The 24,006-nt window shown below is 44.7% G+C and overlaps 1 protein-coding gene across 1 annotated transcript in view; it reads left to right on the top strand.

Annotated features, from left to right (window-relative positions):
• The window catches only part of LOC124621817, a 524,408-nt gene that overhangs the window by 304,746 nt on the left and 195,656 nt on the right, over positions 1–24,006 (top strand). Inside the window, exon 2 of the mRNA XM_047147256.1 lies at positions 23,681–23,835. Coding sequence (XP_047003212.1) covers positions 23,802–23,835 — 34 coding nt within the window. The 5' untranslated portion in view covers positions 23,681–23,801. The remainder of the gene's footprint in view (positions 1–23,680; positions 23,836–24,006) is intronic.

Genomic DNA, 24,006 nt, shown 5'->3' on the forward strand with positions numbered 1-24,006 from the left:
GTTTGTTTCCCATTTTGAAATAAATTTTTAAAACGGAATTTTGCATCCCCATTGAATAGAGGGGTCCCAATTACTCTAGTGCGGTATTCGTTTTGTGTGAAATGCGACCAACAGTCTGAACTCCAGCAGCGACAGAGAGCGCTGTTGCATGGCAGTACCAGTGAGCACGAGCAAGGGCGATGCTTTTACTGCTCGAGTACTTGGTATTCTTGGTGTTTTACTGTTCCTGTTAACACTCGTACATAAAGCGAATATAGCACTTCACTAAAGTGTCTGTTGCCATATTCTTAGAAAGCTTTTTCGAATGGACGCTTAAAATTCCGCATTAAAGATTATTATGTTCGTAAGGGAAAAAACACTGACATTTTGCACCGACATTGGGCGTAGCGTGAAAGACGTGACGATCTTTTTTTATTGACTCCAACCACACATTGCAAAAACGAAATTGTAAGTATCTGCTGAAGCACTGTAGAAAACGCTCTCGACAACACCTAGAAGAGACACCCAGTACATACATGCACAGCATAAAATCGTGTTACTTGCTCCATGCAGCAATACGAAAATGAGAACCAGAAAGGTAGAAAACTTTTACGTGAGACTCTCATTCTCTCACGTGTCTGTCTGAAATAGCCTGAAAGCTGTCTAACAAGCTACCTAGTACTCCGCTACCACCCACCTCACGCAGCAGCTTTGCAAAACACGCAAGTTAGTTGCTGCGTGACCGGTACGATTTTCCAGTCGATCGCGGGCTCTGCGGCGTTCGTCGGGTATAAAGCGAATCGGTTTTGCCAGTGAACGGTACTCAACAGAGCGGAAATTTTGGCGAGAGAAGGGAACACGTGCGTGGCAGCGGAGAGCCGCCCTAAAGCGTATCGCGTGGGGAATTAAACACCGCCTCTCGAAAGAGAATCCCGAAGTGTGCTACGTTGGAAACATGCAAAAGATCTCCGAAGGTAGCATTCTTGTCTCCATATTACCAGAGTGCTTCTCTCTTCCTCGTACAAACGGCAGTCTACAAAAAAAAATGGTTCAAATGGCTCTGAGCACTATGGGACTCAACTGCTGAGGTCATTAGTCCCCTAGAACTTAGAACCTAACTAACCTAAGGACATCACAAACATCCATGCCCGAGGCAGAATTCGAACCTGCGACCGTAGCGGTCTTGCGGTTGCAGACTGCAGCGCCTTTAACCGCCACTTCGGCCGGCGGGCAGTCTACAGGATGGACAAGGAGAAATCGTTAGTACTCAGCGATTTGACAGGAACGATCATTCGAAGCAAATAAAGTCTAGTAAACACGGGCCCTAAAATGCATACTGATGAGCTATAAGCACTTTATCTTCGGTACTTTGAAACAAATCTTTACTACTGCAAGCGCCTTTGCTTTCCACATTTTCGGAGGATGAAAGAAAATTTGTCAAAGATGGCCTAAAATGCATATTTACGAGCTGTGAGCACTGTTAAGTAGAAGAGTATTTCTCAGTAGCGAAGACGAAAAAGTGCTCGTAGCTATTAAGGTATGCATTTTAGAGCCCATATTTACCCGACTTTTTAGCTTCTAATGGTCGTTCCTATTATATTCCTGAACACTGAACATTCCCCCTGGGACACACTGTACAATTCTAAACAGTTACAACAGTGCAGGTTGCCTGCCTAATGGCTTCCAGGGGCAACAAAATTATTTCATGCAATTACTGACTGAATTTAAAAATTTGAAATTCTATTATGATCTACTCATAGGGAGAACCAAGAGGCAGTTGAAGTGAGGGAGCCACTGCTGTCAACATTATTATTTTGTATGTTTATTGCACACATGGTTTTCTAGACGCCACATTCGTTCACTTACGTGTGTATGAAGTCTTTGTGATGCATTTGATGTAAACGCTGTAGGAAAATGAACCCTTGGCTACCATTGCAGGTATTTTTACGCGCGTGTTCGTTCGTCTTTGCAAAACCCCCACGCACCTTTGAGATGTGGTGGTTTGTTGTGTCTTCTGCTATTAGGCGGAGCCATTGGCTACCCAAAAGTCGTAAACAAAACATGTATGAATCCACAAAAATTCACCTGGTGATAGAGGTTTACACCTGTGAAACACGTCGTGGAAATAAATGTGACTCGTAACAGTAAAACTGATTTTCTATTGGTCACAATACTGTTTACCAGTAGTGACATTAAGAGAGCTCCAAAAATTAAATGAACAGTTACACAAAGAATATTTTTCTAAGGACATTTCAGTTGTGCTGGGTTAATTTACACAGGAGTTCTTGAAAAATTAATTTGTGAGACACAGTAATGTATATACCACGTGTCTTTCATGCTGCAAAAGACAACTATGAATTAGTCTTTATAAAACATGTCTGAAGTTATCTTTACATTGCCAGTAGATCGAAATAGTATCACTGCTGTAAGGACTAGACCAAGCTACTTGTATAGTGTACTGATGGTTAGAATTCTGATTCAAAGCCTGTATTTTAATAAAATTAAAGGTTTAGTATGTAGGTCAGGCCTGGCCAAGATTTTCGCTCCCAAAGCGCGCTCGCACTCAGAGTGCATCCATGTCTGTTCAGCCCTCCAGTTTCCCCCACCACTACACTATTCCTATCAGGTGCGCGACTGAGACGGCTACATGCTGAAGGCTGCACACATGGGAAGCTTAGGAAGACATGTTTACAACACAGTGCATACTTTTATAAGCAGTACTGATTTTCAACGTTTTATTTTCCTGCCAAAGCAGTAACTTTTATTGAGTAAATAAGTGCATCATATAGTGCTAATACAGTGGGCAGAACTATAGGAAGCTTTATATACATTCTAATGTAAGCTGAGATATTTATAAATTTATACACATTTTGATTTTAAAGTGTGTCATGCGTCTGGAACTGTGGTTCTTGATAAACACTTGCAGTCGTAACGTGGAAACTTAGTGAATTGTGTGATGTCTAAAACAGCACGATCATTGGGTTCGGGGTGAAGGGTGAAGGGTGAAGGGTGAAAGCATTTGCGAAACGTCTAAGTTTGTAAACTGTTTGCGCGCAACCGTGCTTGTAGTACACCATGCCTGCCAAATGGTGCCATTCAAAACTGGCGCCGAGGCAATTCATTGACCATCAGCGAACGTCTCTGCGTGTGGGCCTCCGCAGCAGACGCCTCGTCTATGCGCCCATCCTGACAGCTGTTCATTGGCGACGAAGGCTGGAATCTGCACGCCAGTACCGCAACTTTATGTCCATTGAGTGGCGACAGCTGCTTCTTGAGACGAATCACTTTTTATACTGTCGGACAGACTGCCGACGGCATGTATGGCGTGAAACGTCTGAAGCAAAGAGGTCCAAGCCAGAGAATGGAGCGTTTCGGTCTGCGAAATGCTTTCGTGGCGATCCCTGGGTGATATCGTCATTCAGCACGGTACAACTTATTAACCCAAGAATTCAAATACACGTTGGGACCATGTCCACCAACATGCAGTGTCCTTTTCTTCTGCTATCTACCAGCAGGAAAATGTGTATGTCACAGCTGACAGTGTTCGTGCGTGGTTCGAAGAGCGCCTGAATGACTTTACCGTACTCTCCTGGTCACCACATTCCCCGGATTTAGTTCCAGTCGAGAATCAGCGGGGCCACCTCGATCGGGCTGTTTGTGGCATGGATCCTCAACCAAGAAACCTAGCGCTGCTGCCCACGGCACTGCCGTCACCACGGCTCCACGTCCCTCTCGGTATCTTTCAGGACCTCATTGAATCTCTTCCTGCACGTCTCGCGCTGCAGAAGGTGATTATTCAGACTTTCAACAGATGGTCACGATGTGACTGGACAGTGTATAAAGCGACACATTAAGAACAATTAATTCCTTGTTGCAGCTGTTTGCTGATGATCAGGGTGTAGTACATAAGTTCAATCAAACTGCCGCTAAATACGGTATGCGAACATCGACATTTAAAACAAAAGTAATGGCATTTCAAGGACTACATCCCACGAGAGCTAGAATTGCTGTAGATGGACAAATAACTGTAAAAGTAAGAGTTTAAATATCTGTGGTGCAGTTTTAAATTTCCGACGTGAGGTGATTTAGAGCTGAAACTGCCCAGAATCAGACGTTTCTGTGGTACTATACAACATACATTAAAAGGTAACGTATGGAAAGAAACAATTACACTTTAAATAGTAAAAATATAGACAATCGCAAAGAAGTCATTTTATTAGGAGACCTAAAAGCCAAACCAGGATGGAAAGTTAATGACAACATAGTGGGTCAATATGTTGAAGAAACCATAATAATGGTGAAAGACTGATAGAATTCTGCAAGCAAAGTGACTTCAGAAATTTGAATGGATGGTTCAAGCACAAGGACATCCACAAATACACATGGACGAAATCAAGCGTTAACCTCCAATGTAAACTATGTCATAATAAAGCAAACAAAGCTAGCAGTACAAGATGTGAGGGATATGCGGATCAGACCATTTTATGCTAATTTCTAGGATATTATTCAAGTTTATCAAACACACAGAAAATCACGTTCACCGAGCAAAAAAAAAAAAAAAAGGCCCTGAGCACTATGGAACTTAACTTTAAGAGGTTATCGGTCCCCTAGAACTTAGAACTACTTAAACCTAACTAACTTAAGGACATCACACACATCCATGCCCGAGGCAGGATTCGAACCTGCGGCCGCAGCGGTCGCGCGGTTCCAGACTGTAGCGCCTAGAACCGCTCGGCCACCCCGGCCGGCACCGAGTCAGAGAAAGCCAATAATATTCTATGTAATTTACAAAGCCTTGGCCACAGTTCCACTCATTTCTTGTGTCAGCAAAGGCTAGCAGAAAAACTTGCTGCCGTTGAAACCTCTGCAGATTAGTTGTATGAGATGGTTAAAGAAGCCATCCATAATGCAGCTTATGAAGAACTAGGAGAAAAAGAAATCCAAAGGAGTAGTAGAATATGTGATGAGTGGTGGAACCACTCGTTACAAGAGAAGGTAGAAAGTAAGAAGAAAGCTTGTAATAAATGGTTGAACTCGGGATCAGACGATGATTGGCGGGAATACAGAGAGCAGAGAAAATACGCCCAAAAAACAATAATTAAGGTAAAAAACGAAGCCTGGCAGAAAAGCGAGAGAAAAAAAAAGCATGGGGAATACACAAGCAAATAAAGCCTGGAAGTTATTGAAAGTAATGAGAATACAGAATAAAGCTAATGCAGATATAAACCCTGATTAGCATGCAGGATTGGTTACAACACTACCAAGGACTTCTGAGAACAGAGCGGCATTCACTGAGAGCCCACCAGACATGGAAATCAGTAATGATGATATACCACCGATAAACATGAAGGAAATTAAAACTGCAATTAATGCCATGAGAAACAAAGTCGCCAGGTCCAGGATTAATTTATACAGAACTGGTTAAAGCAGCACCGTCAAAACTGAGATATTTGCGGTGATTTTTGACAAATGCCTTAGAGGTGACGAAGCCCCAAAGGAGTGGAAAAAGGCAACAATTACATCAATATTTCAGAAGGGCAACACGAGCACCGTGGTATTAGTGTGATGCAATCAATGGTGGGAGTCTATGGCCGTATCCTAAAGAAGAAGATAGAAGAAGAAATAACTAAATCTGAAGAACAAAATGGATTGAGATCTGATGGCTGCTGTACTGATTGAGTATTTACCCTCAAAAATCTAGTGGAGAAAAGGACAACAGGGGGCCTTACGACCCACCCTGTCTTTGTAGACCTCCAGAAAGCTTACGACACAGTTCCACAGAACAAGCTGTGGGCAGTCTAATTGATAATGGCGTGTCACCGAGCTATATGAAAGCTGTCAGACTCCTCCACCAAGGTTGTACGGCAATGGTAAAAGTGAGGAATCAACTGTCTAAAGAGTTTAAGTTGACAAAGAGACTACGTCAGGGATGCACGCTCGCCGCTACAAATGGCTCTGAGCACTATAGGACTTAACTTCTGTGGTCATCAGTCCCCTAGAACTTAGAACTACTTAAACCTAACTAACCTAAGGACATCACACACATCCGTGCCCGAGGCAGGATTCGAACCTGCGACCGTAGCAGTCGTGCGGTTCCGGACTGAGCGCCTAGAACCGCGAGACCACCGCGGCCGGCTCGCCGCTACACTCTGAAGATCTACCTAGAGGAGGCATTAAAATCCTGGAAAAGGAAATGCTGAGGAATGGGTATCCCCATAGACGATGATATCATGTTCACTTTATTTTTTGCTGACGACCAAGTGTTAGTAGCTGGAGATGAGAAAGTTGCGAATTACATGCTCCGCAAATGAAAAGAATATGAAAAATGGGGTCTTGTCATAAAATTACCTAAAACAGAATAGCTGAAAGTGGGAGAAAACGATGTTAACGACTTACAACTCGGTGCTGATACTACTAAAGAGTGTTATAATTTTAAGTACCTGGGAGTGACACTGTCGTCCAATGATAGAAGTATGGATGATATAAACAATAAAATTGGCCAAGGCAAGGGAGCCGTAAAACAACTAAATGATGTTCTCTGAAACAAAAATATAACGCGCCGTACAAAACATACCATCTGCCACACAGTTACTGAAAGTATCACAACATACGGTGCAGAGTTATGGGTACTAGCTCATAGGCAGAAAGATCGCCTGCTGGCTGTCGAGATGCATTTCTGAAGACGGAGTCGTGGATATTCCAGTCTTGATCATATTAGAAATGATAGGATCAGAGAGGTTATGAATGTAGAAAGCACAATCCTAGACTACATAGAAAGGAAGCGACTACTCTGGTATGGGCACTTACAGCGTCTGCCAGACAAGATGACCAAACCGTGTATGGCAATGGCCTCCACATCAAAGAAGAAAGCACGGTAGACCTGCGAGATGCTGGAAAGACGACGTCAACGAAGCAATGGCGGCGAGAGGTCTTAATGAAGGAGACTGGGATGACCGTGAACGATGGAAATTGGAATGCGAGAGGCGGTAGTAGCCGTAGAAACCTCGCTCATATATATTTATATGATAAGTACAAACGTAACTGGAAACACCGTGTCCAAAGAATGTCTGAAAATTGTATAAATAAAGTTGCAACACTGTGTAACCAAACAGTAAAGAAAAACGTTGGATGCCTCTTAAATAGATGACGTGAACAATTTGGTGATTTAACAGGCAAAAAGGCGTAATCCTTGACGACGTCAACGATGATTCTATTACGTAGTTAAGTGTGGCTTTCAGTTCCAACGATCAAAGCGCAGATATGTCTGCGTTGTGAGCTTGTCCTGCCCTGGTCAGTTGACAAGTTACTGTGTAACGTATCCAAGTACGTATATTTGTCTATAGAGGTTTGTTCGATTTTTAATTTAGTATCCAAGTATTTTATTATCCCCGTTTCTTTCTTTTTATGCAGATCATCTCACGACTTGGTAATAAGTCGAAATCGGTACGACTGTATGATGTAAGACTGAAGTGAATAATAACAAACAATATTTCAGTATCTCTTGGTAATGTAATTAAGAAACAGACATTTTTAATTAGATAATAAATGTAATAGACACGTGTTGTGCTGACAGACGCCAGCACGTAGTCCCATAGTGTCCCTGCTTTCGTGCAGCCCACGAATTTAACTGTAACATTTATTTAGATGCAAATTCATTGATTAATTGGAGTGGCTGTTAATAAAATCATTAAAAATTCGAAGCCGAAGTGCAAAATGCAAAGCCTGAGCGTGCCATTAAAAAGCGCGCTTAAAGATGATTAAGAAGAGTTGGCCACATAAATTTATACATTAATTTTTCAACATGTCTTATTCGATGTGCGAAGCCAGCTGTTATAAAATATCTTTTCAGTGGTAGTAATTTTTTCAATTTAGAATAAAAATGGTGACGCGGGAAAGGGAGGGAATGGTACCAGATTATTTTAAGGACCGGCACAGCTCTGCTCATTGTATTTTGCTGGTTGTCTTCTTTCGTTGTTGGCTATCTTCGTCTTTCTGCTGGTGGTTGTTGCTCGCTGTCTTATTTTGTTGTTTTTGTCCGTGGCCCTTCTTTTGTATCCGTTTGTGCAGCAGCAGGTAATTTTGAAGTCTGAACAGTGAGTCGGACTTTCCTTTAAATAACTCATGGTAATCTGTCAGCTCGAGTTTTCGCGACTAATATTTTGCGAGTGACCCTTTCGATGATGCAGTAGAGACTTAAATGTAGTTGAGGTCACTTTGGTGATAGATCCTCCCTGAATTCAACATACAAAACTTCTGCGAGTGGTTACTATGATGCACAGCAGAACGGGAATGTATTGCTACAGTTTTAGTAAGAGACTTCGGGTGAGTTCAGACCCATAGGGACTTCAGAAATAGCAACCCTCACTTTTATGACTGATTTTGAGCAAATGCCTTGTATTTGTTTGTGAATATTGGAAAAAATTGGAATGATTTAAAAATAATTAATGGGATTGTGTAGCATCATAATTCCCAGCCTCTTTGTACATGGTAAGACCAGCATTTGTCAATTTGCGACACAGTGGATGAAAAGACAGTAATAATGTAATATTTCATTTTTGTAAGTAGATATCATCGATTGAGGCTCTTTTTAATGTTTCATTATAGTTTTTGTAATTAATGTTTTATTACAAGATAGCTGCACTCGGCCATGCATTGCTGTTACATGGAGAAGAAAAGAGAAAGATTTTGTGCTGGCGTTATTAGCAGCAGGTAGTGTAATGATTTTCTGAAACTGGACAGCGTTTTGCTATTGCTAAATATGTGCGGGTATTCGATAAACAGAGTGTTACGAAACTATTCGTTCAGATTAAAACAGGAAATAGAGGACATCAAAACAGACTGCTTATGGTACATACAATTCCTGACGGCAATTTCGATGCTAGGGACTATTTATACAGAAGGTAGTTCAACATGCTAATTACAGCAGTCGCACTCACAGGAACTGCCCGAGTGCTCGACCACTGGCCTGTATGCACGCGGTATATCGTGGGAACAATTAACTGTCGTGTCCGCTCGCAGATCTCTTGCATGTCCGCAATCATACGAGCAGCGATGGCAATTCTAGCTACGAGGTCTGCTGTTTCCGCAACGGTTTCATATACTAGCTGCTTCATATGCCCGTAGACACGTGAGGTCAAGTGACCTGGGTGGTAAGACCACAGGGCCATCTCGGCCGATCCATCGATTCCCGAAAGTGGCTCTCCAATGATACCTCAATGCAATGCTGAAATACGCTGTCGTCCCATCGTGCTGGAAGTACTCCCCGTTCCTAACATTCATAAATACATTCTCCAGCAATTTTGGCAACACGCACGAAGATGCGGTATCTCCAGTCCGTTAAGTCGGAATGGAAGAACGTATGGTCCGATCAATGTATCACCGAGAATGCTGGTCCACACATTAACACCGAATCTCTGTTGATGTGCATCTCTTCCTCCCCACCCTCTCTGTCCATTTGCTCCTCCACCCTCTCTCTGTTCCTCCCCTCCCCCCCCCCACACCTCTCTATCCTCTTACCTATTTACCTATCCCTCTGTGACCTTGAGCCTGATTTATGCTCACTGCAAACGAAACCTTGATTGGGAACTGGAGTCGCTTAAATTGAATTGGTAAATCGGTCAGGGTCATTGATATATGATCCATGAAAGAGACCTCTCCAGCTGCTGGGTCTGTGGTAGATTCAATGACAGTATTTCGCATATTTTTAATCTGCGAACGCGTAGAATTACAAAATTTCGGACGATTCAAACTTAGTGGTAGTATTATAATCACCAGTCATAAGCCCTATTTAAATCACTGTCGTTCAAAGAAAAAAAAATATGTAGTCCGCATCTATCTGAATGTTTTTAGTATATCGATAAGACTAAGTAATTCCATCAAGAACTTTTCGAGACTTTTCGTAACAATGTTTCGCCTTTATAGAATATCGTGTAAAAATTTGAAGTAAATTGGTCAAGAACTTACCGATGTTTTTGGTAACGATTTTTTCCTTTATATATGACATTTTTATATATTACTCTCGGTGCTCCAGTACGTACACAAAAACACGCTCGAATTCGAATGGAACGTTGTACCAAAATTTCAAAGCAATCGGTGATTAGCTCTGGGAGATTAAAGTTTCTGTACAAACGAACATTCACATTTTTTAATAACGTTTCTCTTTACGAATTACATATTTTTATGTTACATATGGCGCTCCAGTCGATGTATACAAGGACTCGCTATTCTAGTGCAATATTGTGTCAAAATTTCAAAATTACTTTCAAGTTTTTGAGAGTACAGACATAGACAGGCTGAATTTTTATACATTACTGGCCATTAAAATTGCTACACCACGAAGATGACGTGCTACAGACGCGAAATTTAACCGACAGGAAGAAGATGCTGTGATATGCAGATGATTAGCGTTTCCGAGCTTTCACACAAGGTTGGCGCCGGTGGCGACCCCTACAACGTGCTGACATGAGGAAAGTTTCCAACCGATTTCTCATACACAAACAGCAGTTGACCGGCGTTGCCTGGTGAACCGTTGTTGTGATGCCTCGCGTAGTGACAAGAAATGCATACCATCACGTTTCCGACTTTGCTAAAGGTCGGATTGTAATCTATCGCAATTGCAGTTTATCGTATCGCGACATTGCTGCTCGCGTTGGTCGAGATCTAATGACTGTTAGCAGAATACGGAATCAGTGGATTCAGGAGGGTAATACTGAACGCCGTGCTGGATCCCAACGGACTCGTATCACTAGCAGTCGAGATGACAGGCATCTTATCCACGTGGCTGTAACGGATTGTGCAGCCACGTCTCGAGCCCTGAGTCAACAGATGAGGACGTTTGCAAGACAACCATCTGCACGAACAATTCGACGACGTTTGCAGCAGCATGGTTATCAGCTCGGAGACCATGGCTGCATCACAGGTAGGAGCGCCTGCGATGGTGTATTCAACGACGAACCTGGGTGCACGAATGGCAAAACGTCGTTTTTTTCGGATGAATCCAGGTTCTGTTTACATCATCATGACGGTCGCATCTGTGTTTGGCGACATTGCGGTGAACGTACATTGGAAGCGTGTATTCGTCATCTTTATACTGGCGTATCACCCGGCGTGATGGTATGGGGTGCCATTGGTTACACGTCTCGGTCACCTCTTGTTCGCGTTGATGGCACTTTGAGCAGTGGACGCTACATTTCAGATGTGTTACGACCCGTGGCTCTACCCTTCTTTCGATCCCTGCGAAACCCTACATCTCAGCAGGATAATGCGCGACCGCATGTTTCAGGTCCTGTACGGGCCTTTCTGGATACTGCTGCCCTGGCCAGCACATTCTCCTGATCTCTCACCAATTGAAAACGTCTGGTCAATGGTGGCCGAGCAACTGGTTCGTAACAATACATACGTCAGTCACTCCTCTTGATGAACTGTGGTATCGTGTTGAAGCTGCATGGGCAGCTGTACCTGTACACGCCATCCAAGCTCTGTTTGACTCAATGCCCAGGCGTATCACGGCTGTTATTACGGCCAGAGGTGGTTGTTCAGGGTACTGATTTCTCAGGATCTATGCACCCAAATTGCGTGAAAATGTAATCACATGTCAGTTCTAGTATAATATATTTGTCCAATGAATACCCGTTTATCATCTGCATTTCTTCTTGGTGTAGCTATTTTAATGGCCAGTAGTGTAAATGAAGATGGGAGACTCCTCATCCTTCTCTGTTAACTCAGTACTGTCAGCACTAATGAGCGATAACATTACGACCAACACCTACCGCAAGACTGAACTTCGCTAAGTGGCACTGCGGGCACGCGACGTGGTAAGGAAAGTACACAGGTAAGACCTGGGCAACTGGCGATTCGTACAAGCGACGACTAGGGACGCAGCTGGAGAAACCCACTCTCAGAAGCTACTTTGACCGAGGCCAGATTGTTATGGCACGGCGCCAGGGAAACAGCATCTCGGAAACTGCGAAGCTGGTCGGCAGTTCGCGTTTTCCTGCCCTCAACATCCATGGAAAGTGGTAAAAAAGACAGAAACCACGAGCAGGTTACTTGGTGTTGTACGTCCAGGCCTTATCCCGGAACGTGGAAGTCGCAGTTTTGCCCACTCTGTGAAGCAAAATATGTAATGATTTGTGGAAGATACTACCACAGGGCACAATGCTTGTGCAGACACAAACATTTCTGACCACATCGTCCAGTCCACATCGCTAAACATGAGGCTCCACCGCAGACGACATCTTGGTGTTCCCATGATGAACCAATGCCATTACGGTTGCATTGGGCACGAAATCATCGAAATCGGACAGTGGATCGATGGAAACGTGTCACTGGTTAGATCATTCACTTATCTTATTGCACCACGTCCATAACAGCGAACGGCAGCTGGAAACAAGCATCTCGCCACGGACACAGACCGGCGGAGTCATTATTATGCTTTGATGAACATTCACCTGAGCTTCCATGAGAACTCCGCTGCTAAGCGAAGACACTATAATAACTGCATACTATGTGAACATTGCTACTCTGTCGAAACCTGACATTCTGAGCCCGCGGCTGTGTACAAAATACAGGTTGATTCTTACAGAAAAGACAACAGCAATCAGCCACTTTTTACAATGCTATTTATTTAAATAAATAACGTGAAATAGCCAATGTAGATGAACATTTCACTTCGAAACCGGTAACGGCGCTGTTTAAATAAACAGCATTGTAAGAAGTGGTTGAGTTGCTGTTTTCTCTTTAAGAGTCAACCTGTATGTGAACATCATTGCTGTGTCTCTTCATGCTTGATTTCTTCCCCAACGGCGAAGACATCTTCCAGCACGTTAACTGTCGGTGTCACTAGGCCAGAATCTTGTGTCAGCGGTTTGATGAGGATGGTAGTTAAGTCACGGTGATGTCTTCGTTACCATAATCGCCTGATCTCTACCCCATGTCCGCAGCTCGTGGTCGTGCGGTAGCGTTCTACATCCCACGCCCTGGTTCCCGGGTTCGTTTCCTGGCGGGGTCAGGGATTTTCTCTGCCTCGTGATGACTGGGTGTTGTGTGATGTCCTTAGGTTAGTTAGGTTTAAGTAGTTCTAAGTTCTAGGGGACTGATGACCATTGATGTTAAGTCCTATAGTGCTCGGAGCCATTTGAACATCTACCCCATGGAAAACATCTGGAACGCTATCGAACGCCAACTCCATGCCCAAAAACGTTCCATTTAATTTAGGGGAATCGCTTGACCTGTGCTACTGAGGAGTTTCCGAATCTGTGCCAAGCTGAATCGCTATGGTCCTCTTCCAAAGGTGGAACAACACGTTATTAGGCAGGTGGTCATAATGGTTTGCCTAATCAGGGTACTTACCCAATGTTGTCAGTCCGTAAATGGAGAGGCGACATGGTCGTTAAGAAACTCGACTCAAATGTGAGAGGAACCTCGTTTAAATCCCGGGCCAGGCATCCAAATTTAGATCATTTTTTAAGATGGGTGGTTCTTCTAAAGAATACAGCTGATTTCCTTCCTCATATTTCCCTACCCCAAAATGTGCTTGGTCTTGAGATCTAGCAGGCACTGAAACGCATTCGGTTTCGGTGAGGGATAGAGCAGGGGGGAGGGGGGTCAAATGGTTCTGAGCACTATGGGATTTAACATCTGAGGTCATCAGTCCCCTAGAACTTAGAACTAATTAAACCTAACTAACCTAAGGACATTACACACATCCATGCCAGAGGCAGGATTCGAACCTGCGACCGTAGCGGTCACTCGGTTTCAGACTGAAGTGCCTAGAATCGCTCGACCACAGCGGCCGGCGGAGGGTGGGGGGGGGGAGGCGCGGGGAAGGAGGGTGGAGAGTTACAGTTTATTGCTACGGTCTTCGCTCGCTTTTCCTGTGCCCCTCCTAATGTACACTGCCAACCATTCTACTGCAACAACTTGTCAGTAGACTGAACAACCACATTTTGCACCGCAGGCCGCTGCGAGACGAGCAAAAAGAGTGTCAGTGAGGTCTTGGAAGGTACCCACAAGCATGAGCAGCCAGCTGTGCTAAATTGCTCTGTCGAGGACCCATCGCACGAATAGACCGATCGAGGTGGCCCCACTGATCCTCGACTGGGTTTAAATCAAGGGAACCTGGTAGTCAAGGGGGTATGGTAAACTGATCCTAGTGCTCTTCGAACTACACACGTACACTACGAGCTGTATTATACACTGCATTGTCATGCCGGTAGCTGCCATCGTGCCAAGCAAAACAAACTGCATGGCAGAGTGGTCCCAAGGATAGGTGTATATTTGTGGTGATCCAGTGTGTCTTCCAGAATGACGAGATCTCACAGGGAATGCCACGAAAACATTCCCCAGAACATATACATCCCCTGTCCGGCCTGGACGCTTCTGACGATTGTTGCAACATGTCTGGTTTCAGACGTTTCACGCCGTACGTGCCGACGGCCATCTGTACGGTGGAGAGTGAAACGTGATTCATTTGGAAGGGCCGCCTGTCACCACTCATTGGAGGTCCATTTCCGGTACTGGCGTGCAAATGCCAGCCATTGTTGTCAATTAGCAGCACTCAGCACGGTTGCACGAACCAGGCGTGTGCTGCGGTGGCCCATACGCAGCAGCATTCGCTGACGGTCATTGAGAAGTGTCTTCTGGTAGCGCCTTGGTTCATCTGGGTGGTCAGCTGCTCAACAGTTGCACGTCTGTTAGTTCATATGGTTCAAATGGCTCTGAGGACTATGGGACTTAACATCTATGGTCATCAGTCCCCTAGAACTTAGAACTACTTAAACCTAACTAACCTAAGGACAGCACACAACACCCAACCATCACGAGGCAGAGAAAATCCCTGACCCCGCCGGGAATCGAACCCGGGAACCCGGGCGTGGGAAGCGAGAACGCTACCGCACGACCACGAGATGCGGGCTGTTAGTCCATACACGTATCTGCAGCCGTCGTTCATCCCTGTCATCTATGGCCCGTGGTGCATCAGTTTCTTCGGCGCTGCCTTTGGAAAACGCCGTTTTTTAACCACGGCGGCACGCTAATATTTTTCAAACTTAGCTATTTAGGAAATGCTTCCACTCTTGGCCAGAAAGCCAATGATTACGGCCTGTTTGGACGTCAGATAAATCTCTCAGTTACCACACTTACGACAACGACCGCATTGTCTTCCGGTATCCCGAAGCGCGTTTTATACCCTCCACCACTACTGCTGCCACCATCTGCGAGTGATTATTGCACGTTGACGTCGAACATTGGAAATTTAGGGGAATCGCGTGAGCTGTGCTTTAGAGCATCTGCTCTCGCATACCCCCGGAGACCTACCGAGGAGTTTCCGAATCTGTGCCAAGCTGAATCGCTATGGTCCTGTTCCAAAAGTGGAACAACACGCTATTAGGCAGGTGGTCATAGTGGTTTCCCTAATCAGTGTACTTACCCAATGTTGTCAGTCCGTAAATGGAGAAGAGAGACCGATAGAGGCAACATGGTCGTCAAGAAAATCGACTCAAATGTGAGAGGAACATCACTTAACTCCTGGGTCAGGCACCCAAATTTAGATCATCTTTTAAGACGGATGGCGGTTCTTTAGAATACGGCTGATTTCCTTCCTCATATTTCCCTACCCGAATATGTGCTCGGTCTTGAGATCTAGCAGGCACTGAAACGTAGTCGGTTCTGTTAGGGGAGCGGGAGGAGGGTGGAGAGTTACAGTTTATTGTTACAGTCTTCCCTGTCACAATATGACTGGGCTGTGCTCAAAACGAACGAATGTAGGTCCCATTTATTAATAAATAATTTATCTACAAAGTAACCACAAGAATGGAATGAGGCATTGCTTCGCAGGTCTCGCTTATTTCAGTATATCAGTTGTCTATAAAATTACATAACAAAGGACCGAACGCAGTTCTTCGCAGCACCACCACTTCTGAAGTTAACAAAGAACTGAAAAATGTTGCACGAGTGTAGAATTATTTGACAGACGATAACGACGAGTTAGAAGTGGCAGTTATTTGCATTTCGCAGAAGCTTAAAAATAGCTTCCCTTCCATTGAGATGCCGATAATAAATTCAGTCTGATTCTCAAATATGGACAGACAAATTCCATTGCGAATAAACATTACCATTCAGTAGACAACAGTAATCAGGTTATACTTGTCGACACTTGCTAGTGTAAGACAGCCTGTATTTATAGCTGACCTGCCATAAAAAGTGGTAATTAAACAGTATCAGTACATGACTTTCCATGCAAGAATAAATAGTAATATAAAGCAAGGGCTTAAACACTGTCAGGGAAACAGGGAAACACGTGGCAACAGGCTGCCAGGATTATAATCTTAAACCTTCATTTGTGACAATTAGGTACAGACTTGACAGAAGTAGTGTCGAAAGTATGTGGATACAACGAAAGTGGGCGCCGATTACGTAAGAAAGGTAGGATAGCATCGAACTAGCCGCAAGACGGGTAGAAGAAAGCTATGGAGCTATGCTCATATCTCGCCGTACCATCGGTCCTCGAGATTCGCCCAGCTGGCTGGTCGCTTTAAAGGCCATGTTCATTGTTAATCGCCGGGCGGCACAAGTGGAGCATAGACTGGCAGACGAGCGGCAATTTCCGGCGGACCTGTTGCACTGAGCAGCTGGCCGCCGCCGACACCACCACCAGCCTATCGAAACCCACCGAGATGCTGTGGATGACATAGTCTCAGCTGGATACGACCGTGTCCCAGAAAAGATTCAGAAAGTTCATTATTAAAAAAACTGATAAAACGTTACCCTAAACTACTCCCTATTTATAACGACGTTAGTAACTTCGTGTATTTTTCGACCCAAAAAACAAACTTTTGTCAGAATCATTCTGGTCAGAGCGGTCGGAGATATCAGTCCTGTATGCGCGATGCGCGAGGTATTCTTTTTTGTATGAGTGATAGTGTTTTCTTTTCTGAAGGCTATAGCTAAAAGATCAATCTGTAACCATCTTTCCCTTGTGCCTGTGTGTAATTCTATAGTAATATTTACAGTGAGTAGCCATCTATCCTTTTCATATCGTCGTCGTTCGTTATCAGAAGTGTTTTTCATGCCATACTGTCTGCATTTTTTATCCTCTCTACTTCAACCATGATCTGTTATTTTGCTACCCAAATAGCACAACTAATCACTACTTTTAGTGTCAAATGGCTCTGAGCACTATGCGACTTAACTTCTGAGGTCATCAGTCGCCTAGAACTCAGAACTAATTAAACCTAACTAACCTAAGGACATCACACACATCCATGCCCGAGGCAGGATTCGAACCTGCGACCGTACCGGTCGCTCGGTTCCAGACTGTAGCGCCTAGAACCGCACGGCCACTCCGGCCGGCTACTTTTAGTGTCGTTTCGTAATCTTCCTCCAGCTGCATCAAGTTCTTTTTAAGTCACTATCCACTTCGTTGAAATGCTCTTACAAATCATTTGATGTCTCAGTAAGTCATCTCAGATTTCTGGAGTCCACAGTTCCTTTCATATCTCAGCTATCTTTAGGTGGTCAACTTCGTTTCCTGTTTCCCTCGTTTATCCCCCTTCAGACCATCTTCAACCATCTGTTATCTGTTCGTTCTAAAAGGCCATAGTATAGTAAATTATCCTCTCAGTACCTTCCATTGTGTTTCTTTCTACTTTCATCACTTTCTGATTTCTTCAGTCCTGATGTGGTCTGATCTTAGGCTCCAGTACTTTGTCTACTGTAAAGCATTTCCACGGCTAACAGTTGATACTTTTGACCAGATAAACGTATGCTTTGTGTTATCGTTTTGTGGCTAATGCCTTTCTTTTCGTTTGCGATCTTTTTACTCCAAAGAACTGCGTTTAGCTCTCGAGTAACACATTTCCTTCTTCTGATCCTATTTTTAATATCTGCTACTTTCTTTGTATCCGCGGGTATACTTACACCTCGGTTCCGGTATCTGAAAGAGAACAACGTTTAATACTGAAATTCCCAACATGTGACTAATGCTGCTCGTCATATACTCAATTTCTTTGTGCTTTTTTTTTAAACAGTCTTCGGATTTCTCAGCATATAGATGGCATACTTGCAGAAGCAACATGAATGCCTTTAGCTGATGACCGAAATATATGGAAAAGGCTGGAGGAGGCGTTTATGTAGCAACAGACTGCGAATGGCTGATGATGAACGCCAGTGACATAGGCGTAAGGCCCATTTTGTTCGCGTGTTGGTCATGGACAACGTACAGTGAGGTGACAAAAGTGATTGGATAACTCTTAATATCGTGTCGGATCTCATTTTGCCCGGCGTAGTGCAGCAATTCGACGTGGTGTAGACTCAACAAACTTTGGAAGTCGTCCTGCAGTAGTAATGAGCCATACTGCCTCTATTGCTGTCCATAATTGCGGAAGTGTTGCCGATGCAGGATTTTGTGCACAAACCGATTTCTTGATTATGCCCCAAATGTTCGATGGGATTCATGTCGAGCAATCTGGGTGGCCAAGTCATTCGCTCGAACAGTACAGACCGAAGGAGGTGGGGCAGCGGTTAGCACTCGACCCGCATTCTGGAGAACGACGGTTCAAATTCGCGTCTGGCTATCCAGATTTAGGCTTTCTGTGATTTCCTTAAATCGCTCCATGCAAACGCTGGGATGGTTTCTTTGCAAGGGCACGACCGATCTCCTTCATTTGCTTCACACAAGCCGAGCTTGTGTTCTGTCTCTAATGACCTCGATGTGGACGGGACATTAAACCCCATCTTCCTTCCTTTCTTCGAATTGTCCAGTACGTTCGTGAAACTAGTCGCGAACTGTTTTGACCCATTGACATGGTGCATTGTGATCGGTAAAAATTTCAGCTTTTCTTGGGAATATGACGTCCATAAATGGCTGCAAATCGTCTACAAGTAGCGGAACAACCGAAGGACAGTCCATTCCATGTAGACATAGCCCACACTACTATGGAGCTATAACCAGCTTGCACAGTGCCTTGTTGTCAGCTTGGGACCATGGCTTCGTGGGGTCTGCACCATACCTTATCGTCGGCTCTTACCAACTGAAATCTGGACTCATCTGACCTGGCCACTGCTTTCCAGTCGTCTAGGGTTCAACCGATATTGCCAGGAGCCCAAGCCATAACCAGCTTGCACAGTGCCTTGTTGTCAGCTTGGGACCATGGCTTCGTGGGGTCTGCACCATACCTTATCGTCGGCTCTTACCAACTGAAATCTGGACTCATCTGACCTGGCCACTGCTTTCCAGTCGTCTAGGGTTCAACCGATATTGCCAGGAGCCCAGGCGCTGCAGGCAATGCCGTGCTGGTAGGAAAGGAACCCGCGTCTGTCGTCTGCTGCCATAGCCCATTAACGCTAAATTTCGCCGCACTATCCTAACTGCTACTTTCGTTGCTCGTCCCACCTCGATTGCTGAGGATATTTCACACAGCGTTGCTTGTCTGTTAGTACTGACAGCTTTACGCAAACGCCACTCGCTGCCCTCGTTCGGCAAATGAAGGGCGTCGGGCACTCCTTTGCGCATCGTGAGAGGTAATCCCCGAGATCTGGTATTCTCCGCACACTGACACTGTATATCGCGGAATATTTAATTCCCCAACGATTTCCGAAATGGAATGTCCCACGCGTCTAATTCCAACTACCATTCCGCGTTCAAAGTCTTAAGTCCCGTCGTGCGAACATAATCACGTCGGAGACCTTTTCACATGAATCACCTGAGTGCAAATAAGGGCTCGGCCAGTGCACTGCCCTTGTATACCTTGTGCAAGCGACACCACCATCTGTGTAAGTGCATGTCGCTGTCCTATGACTTGTCACCTCAGTGTGTAGCCCGTAATATTCCGCCATGTATGGATGTGCTGCAGCACAAAATATCGGTCTCAGAGTTTAGTCACTGACTTATTCGGAACCTACTGAGTTTTAAAAAAAAGCTATTTTTATTACGTTCCGATTGTGGAAGTTGTAGCAGACGTATGGTGGGAACGCTGTCTGCCATTTGGCAACTTCCTCTCGTGCCGGAACCGCACCCAGCTGGCATTTCACGTAGCCCGCCAGTGTCTGCTCTACCGCCGCCGTCTCCCGACCTGTGGCATAACAGATGGCAAACGCGGACGCCGCTCGCGTGCAAGCACAAGCACGTACCTCCGTTTTCGTACGTTATATGAACTCCTTTGTCAAAAGCAACAACTATTCCTACAGTCTTAAGAAACACATGAGATGTACGTGTCGCATTGTACACACTATCTCTTCTTCCGCTAATGATCATCCTGTTTCACTACGATAACAGATTAATATTGGTTATTGACAACACATTATTTACTTAGTGACAAAATTAGTGATTCGTAGAATAACTGTAGATTAAAGTATATCGGTTCAAATCGGAAAATGCGAGAGACGAGAAATATTGTTTTACTTGTTCAGTTATGAGACACGGAAATGGTATGTCATCGGGTATCGATTCACAGTCAAATACTTAGTTATCCTTCAAGTCTTAGAAGATCATGAGGTCACTTAAGTGACATACTAGGGGGAATAGAAAGGACGTTATCGACGTGGAAAAACCAGTCGTCCTACAGGCACTAATTAGGTTTCTTATGTCGCTAATTGTTGCACAATCTTTTCAAAACATCGAGATGGAAAGTCTCGTTGTCTGACGCTGTGGAACGAACTCTGAACAGAAGTGCCTCAAACATCGAAAGTAATAAACAGTCTTTTGAGGTTGGACTTCATTTGACAAACCTTTTTTCGGGTGAGGCGAAGCTGAAATTTCTCGCTGGCTTGCGTTTTCATTCGTTTCAGGGTCGTCCTGTGATATTCGGATCATTTCGGACTGTTTTAAAGCACAGCACGCTTCCACTGCAGGTTGCCTTTGTGAATAAGTTGGTAGTAGAGGGAAAAATTTGGTAGCCTCCGTTCACATCCACAAGTCTTCCTCTAAAACTCTCATGAACTGAAGTCCAAGTCGCGCCAGACAGCTTCACAACTTCAATGGCCGGTTGACTGGTTCCTGGAAGATATCTCAAACTTTTCAGCGTTTTTATCGGGACGGCCATGGGAAGACGAACACAGTGAAATTTGTCATCCATTAACATTTAATCTCTTTTGAAACGGGAAACTTAGGCTAGGCGTAGAATAGCAAACTTATGACGTTAGCTGTTTAGTCTCAAACACATAATGAGTGTTGTGTCTAGACAAGACAGCCTAGACACAATGAGAGGAAGCCGAAAGGCACGCGCTTAAACTCACGCAGGCTGGCGTGAGGTCTGCAACAGGATACGTAATGAATGATATAAAGAAACGTACGTAGCTTCTGGAATACTTAACTTTAATCCACAATTGTAGAATATCTCTCGTTACGGTACATGCTTCATAATATTAATTATCAATTGAATACGGCGCCTTGCTAGGTCGTAGCAAATGTAGCTGAAGGCTATGCTAACTATCGTCTCGGCAAATGAGAGCGTATTTGTCAGTGAACCTTTCCTTGCAAAGTCGGCTGTACAACTGGGGTCGAGTGCCAGGACGTCTCTCTAGACCTGCCGTGTGGTGGCGCTCGGTCTGCAGTTACTGACAGTGACGACACGCGGGCCCGACGTATACTACCGGACCGCGGCCGATTTAAAAGGCTACCACCTAGCAAGTGTGGTGTCTGGCGGTGACACCACAATGAGGACCAGTGGCAACTTCAAGAGACACCAATGACTCACTGACATATATGAGGGATGTTCAGTAAAGACTGGCATTATAATTTCTTTCCTTCCGTAAGTGCCGTTTAACTACGTACTCCAATCGCTAGTCACAACGATGGCTCTATCAGCTGAGTGTTTGTAACCTGTAAGAGTGGCTCCTTTTCGTGAACACCGTTATGCAATAAAGTTTTGTGTTCCCTTGAAGAACAGTACTGGAGGTCCACCTACATAGCTGGGTGTAACATGTTGGCCTCCCAAGTAAGCGGGTCCGGGTTCGAAATTTTCTCCGCTCGAGGACTGGGTGTTGTGTTATTTCATCCTCATCAACTGCGCGCAAGTCACCCACTGTAGCGTCGATTGAAACAAGACTTGCACTTGGCTGCTGAACTTACCCAGATGGGGCCTCCAGGCCAACGATGCCATACGCACATTTCATTTCAGTATCGAAACCTACGACGATTTGAAGAGAGCTTATTGGAACTCTGAAATATCTCGCTGAATATGTCTCCGTTGGCCTCAAGCTTTCAAAAATGGCCGGGAAATGCTAAATTGCAGTGAGGAGCTGGTGCACCTGTTACTGAAATAAACAACAGTCAGCACAACAGGTAGTATTATTTGTAACGTGAGTCATCTTGCATACATTCCTGGGATATCAATTAGGAACACACAAACAATTTTAAAACATTTGCAAATGTCTTTAGTATGTGGACGATGGCTACCGTGACTGCCTTCTCTACAGCAAATGCAAGCCTGCGTGGATGTGTGCCGCTATTGGAAACAATTTGTCGAGGGCGAGGGCTATGCTTGGTGGCAAAACATCGTCGCTACTGGTGAAACGTGGATGTACACTTTATGACCCAGAGATGAAGCGGAGTAGCACAGATTGCGTGCAGCGTGGTCAACTCCACCACAAAAAGGAGGACCGCAGAAATCAGCCGATAAGGCCACGGTCGTCTATTTTATTATCGGGGGATGACACACTCACAGTTCCAAGACGCCCTACAGTCACGGCAGATTGCTATGAAGACGTTCTGAAACATATGATAAAGGAACAACCTCTCTTTACAATCGAAGCTTCATCACGACAATGCCAGGCCGTAATTTGCTAATGCTGTTCTCGAGTTGCTAGCACAAAAATGGATTTCTATGGTACCCCATCTGCCTTATAGTCCAGACATGGCCCGTCAGATTTTTTCTCGACCAGACTGCCAAAAAATAAACTTAAGGGACGTTCGTTTGTCAACGACGCCAAGGCAGTGAAACCCTAAAATACGACTGTGAGGAGGGTGTCCTGCAGGTCTTCCACGACTGACGAAGAGGGTGGGATACATGCGTTGCTTTGGGGGAGGGAGTATTACAATGTGTATAGGTGATTTTTTACAATAAACTGTTGTACGTGCATTAGTGCCAGTCTATTGCACACCCCCTACCACCATCTGAGTGAAAGTAAGTAATAGGCATTAATATTTTGGATATATATATATATATATATATATATATATATATATATATCCAAAAGAACAGGTACCATCGGTGACCATGCAGCGCGTTAGAATGAAATTACAATGAAATGAAACCCTTAGCTGCTTACAGGCGTTGACATACGTCGACGGGGACAGATGAAAATGTGTGCCCCGACCGGAACTCGAACCCAGGATCTCCTGATTACATGGCAGACGCTCCATCTGAGCCACCGAGGACACAGAGGATAGTGTAACTGCAGGGATTTATCTCTGGCACGCCTCCCGCGAAACCCACATTCTCAATATATTGCCCCGCACTGTATTCGTAGTGCCCCCGTCCATTATACTCATTTCATTGTAATAAGTATTTTAAATACAGGTACCATCCATTTTCACATCTCTTATCACTTTCACACTAGAGGACTGTGGCAGAGAACCTAGGCTATGTGTGTCTTGTCTGGACAGCTCTGGCTTTTTTCTGTTTGTACATACGGATGGAGTCGACAGTTGCTACTATACAGAACGCTACAGAGTAACTGACAGCGGCGCTCCCCTGTGTTGCAGAGAGAGAGCGCGGGCAGCGGGCAGCCAGGCTGGGGTGAAGAGAGTCCATGGAGAGAGCCCCACGCACCGGCAGCAGCTCTCCAGCCGGCAAAGGGTCCTCGGACTCCGGATCCAGCTCATCATGAGCTGGACCACCATCGTCATCATCTTCGCTGGTGAGTACACCATTTAACAGCATGAGCCAGATGCTTCCAGAAAGCGCAGTGAAGATTATTCTTCTCTACAATACAGGCTGGATTTTAAATGCCAGTATTTGGCCAGCAAAGGGAGGAGAGGTGGTGGTGTGAAGCTCCTGATCACCAGACTTCGAACCAATGTACTGGTTT

This window comes from Schistocerca americana, chromosome 7 (genome assembly GCF_021461395.2).
Source record: "Schistocerca americana isolate TAMUIC-IGC-003095 chromosome 7, iqSchAmer2.1, whole genome shotgun sequence".
Lineage (NCBI taxonomy): Eukaryota > Metazoa > Arthropoda > Insecta > Orthoptera > Acrididae > Schistocerca > Schistocerca americana.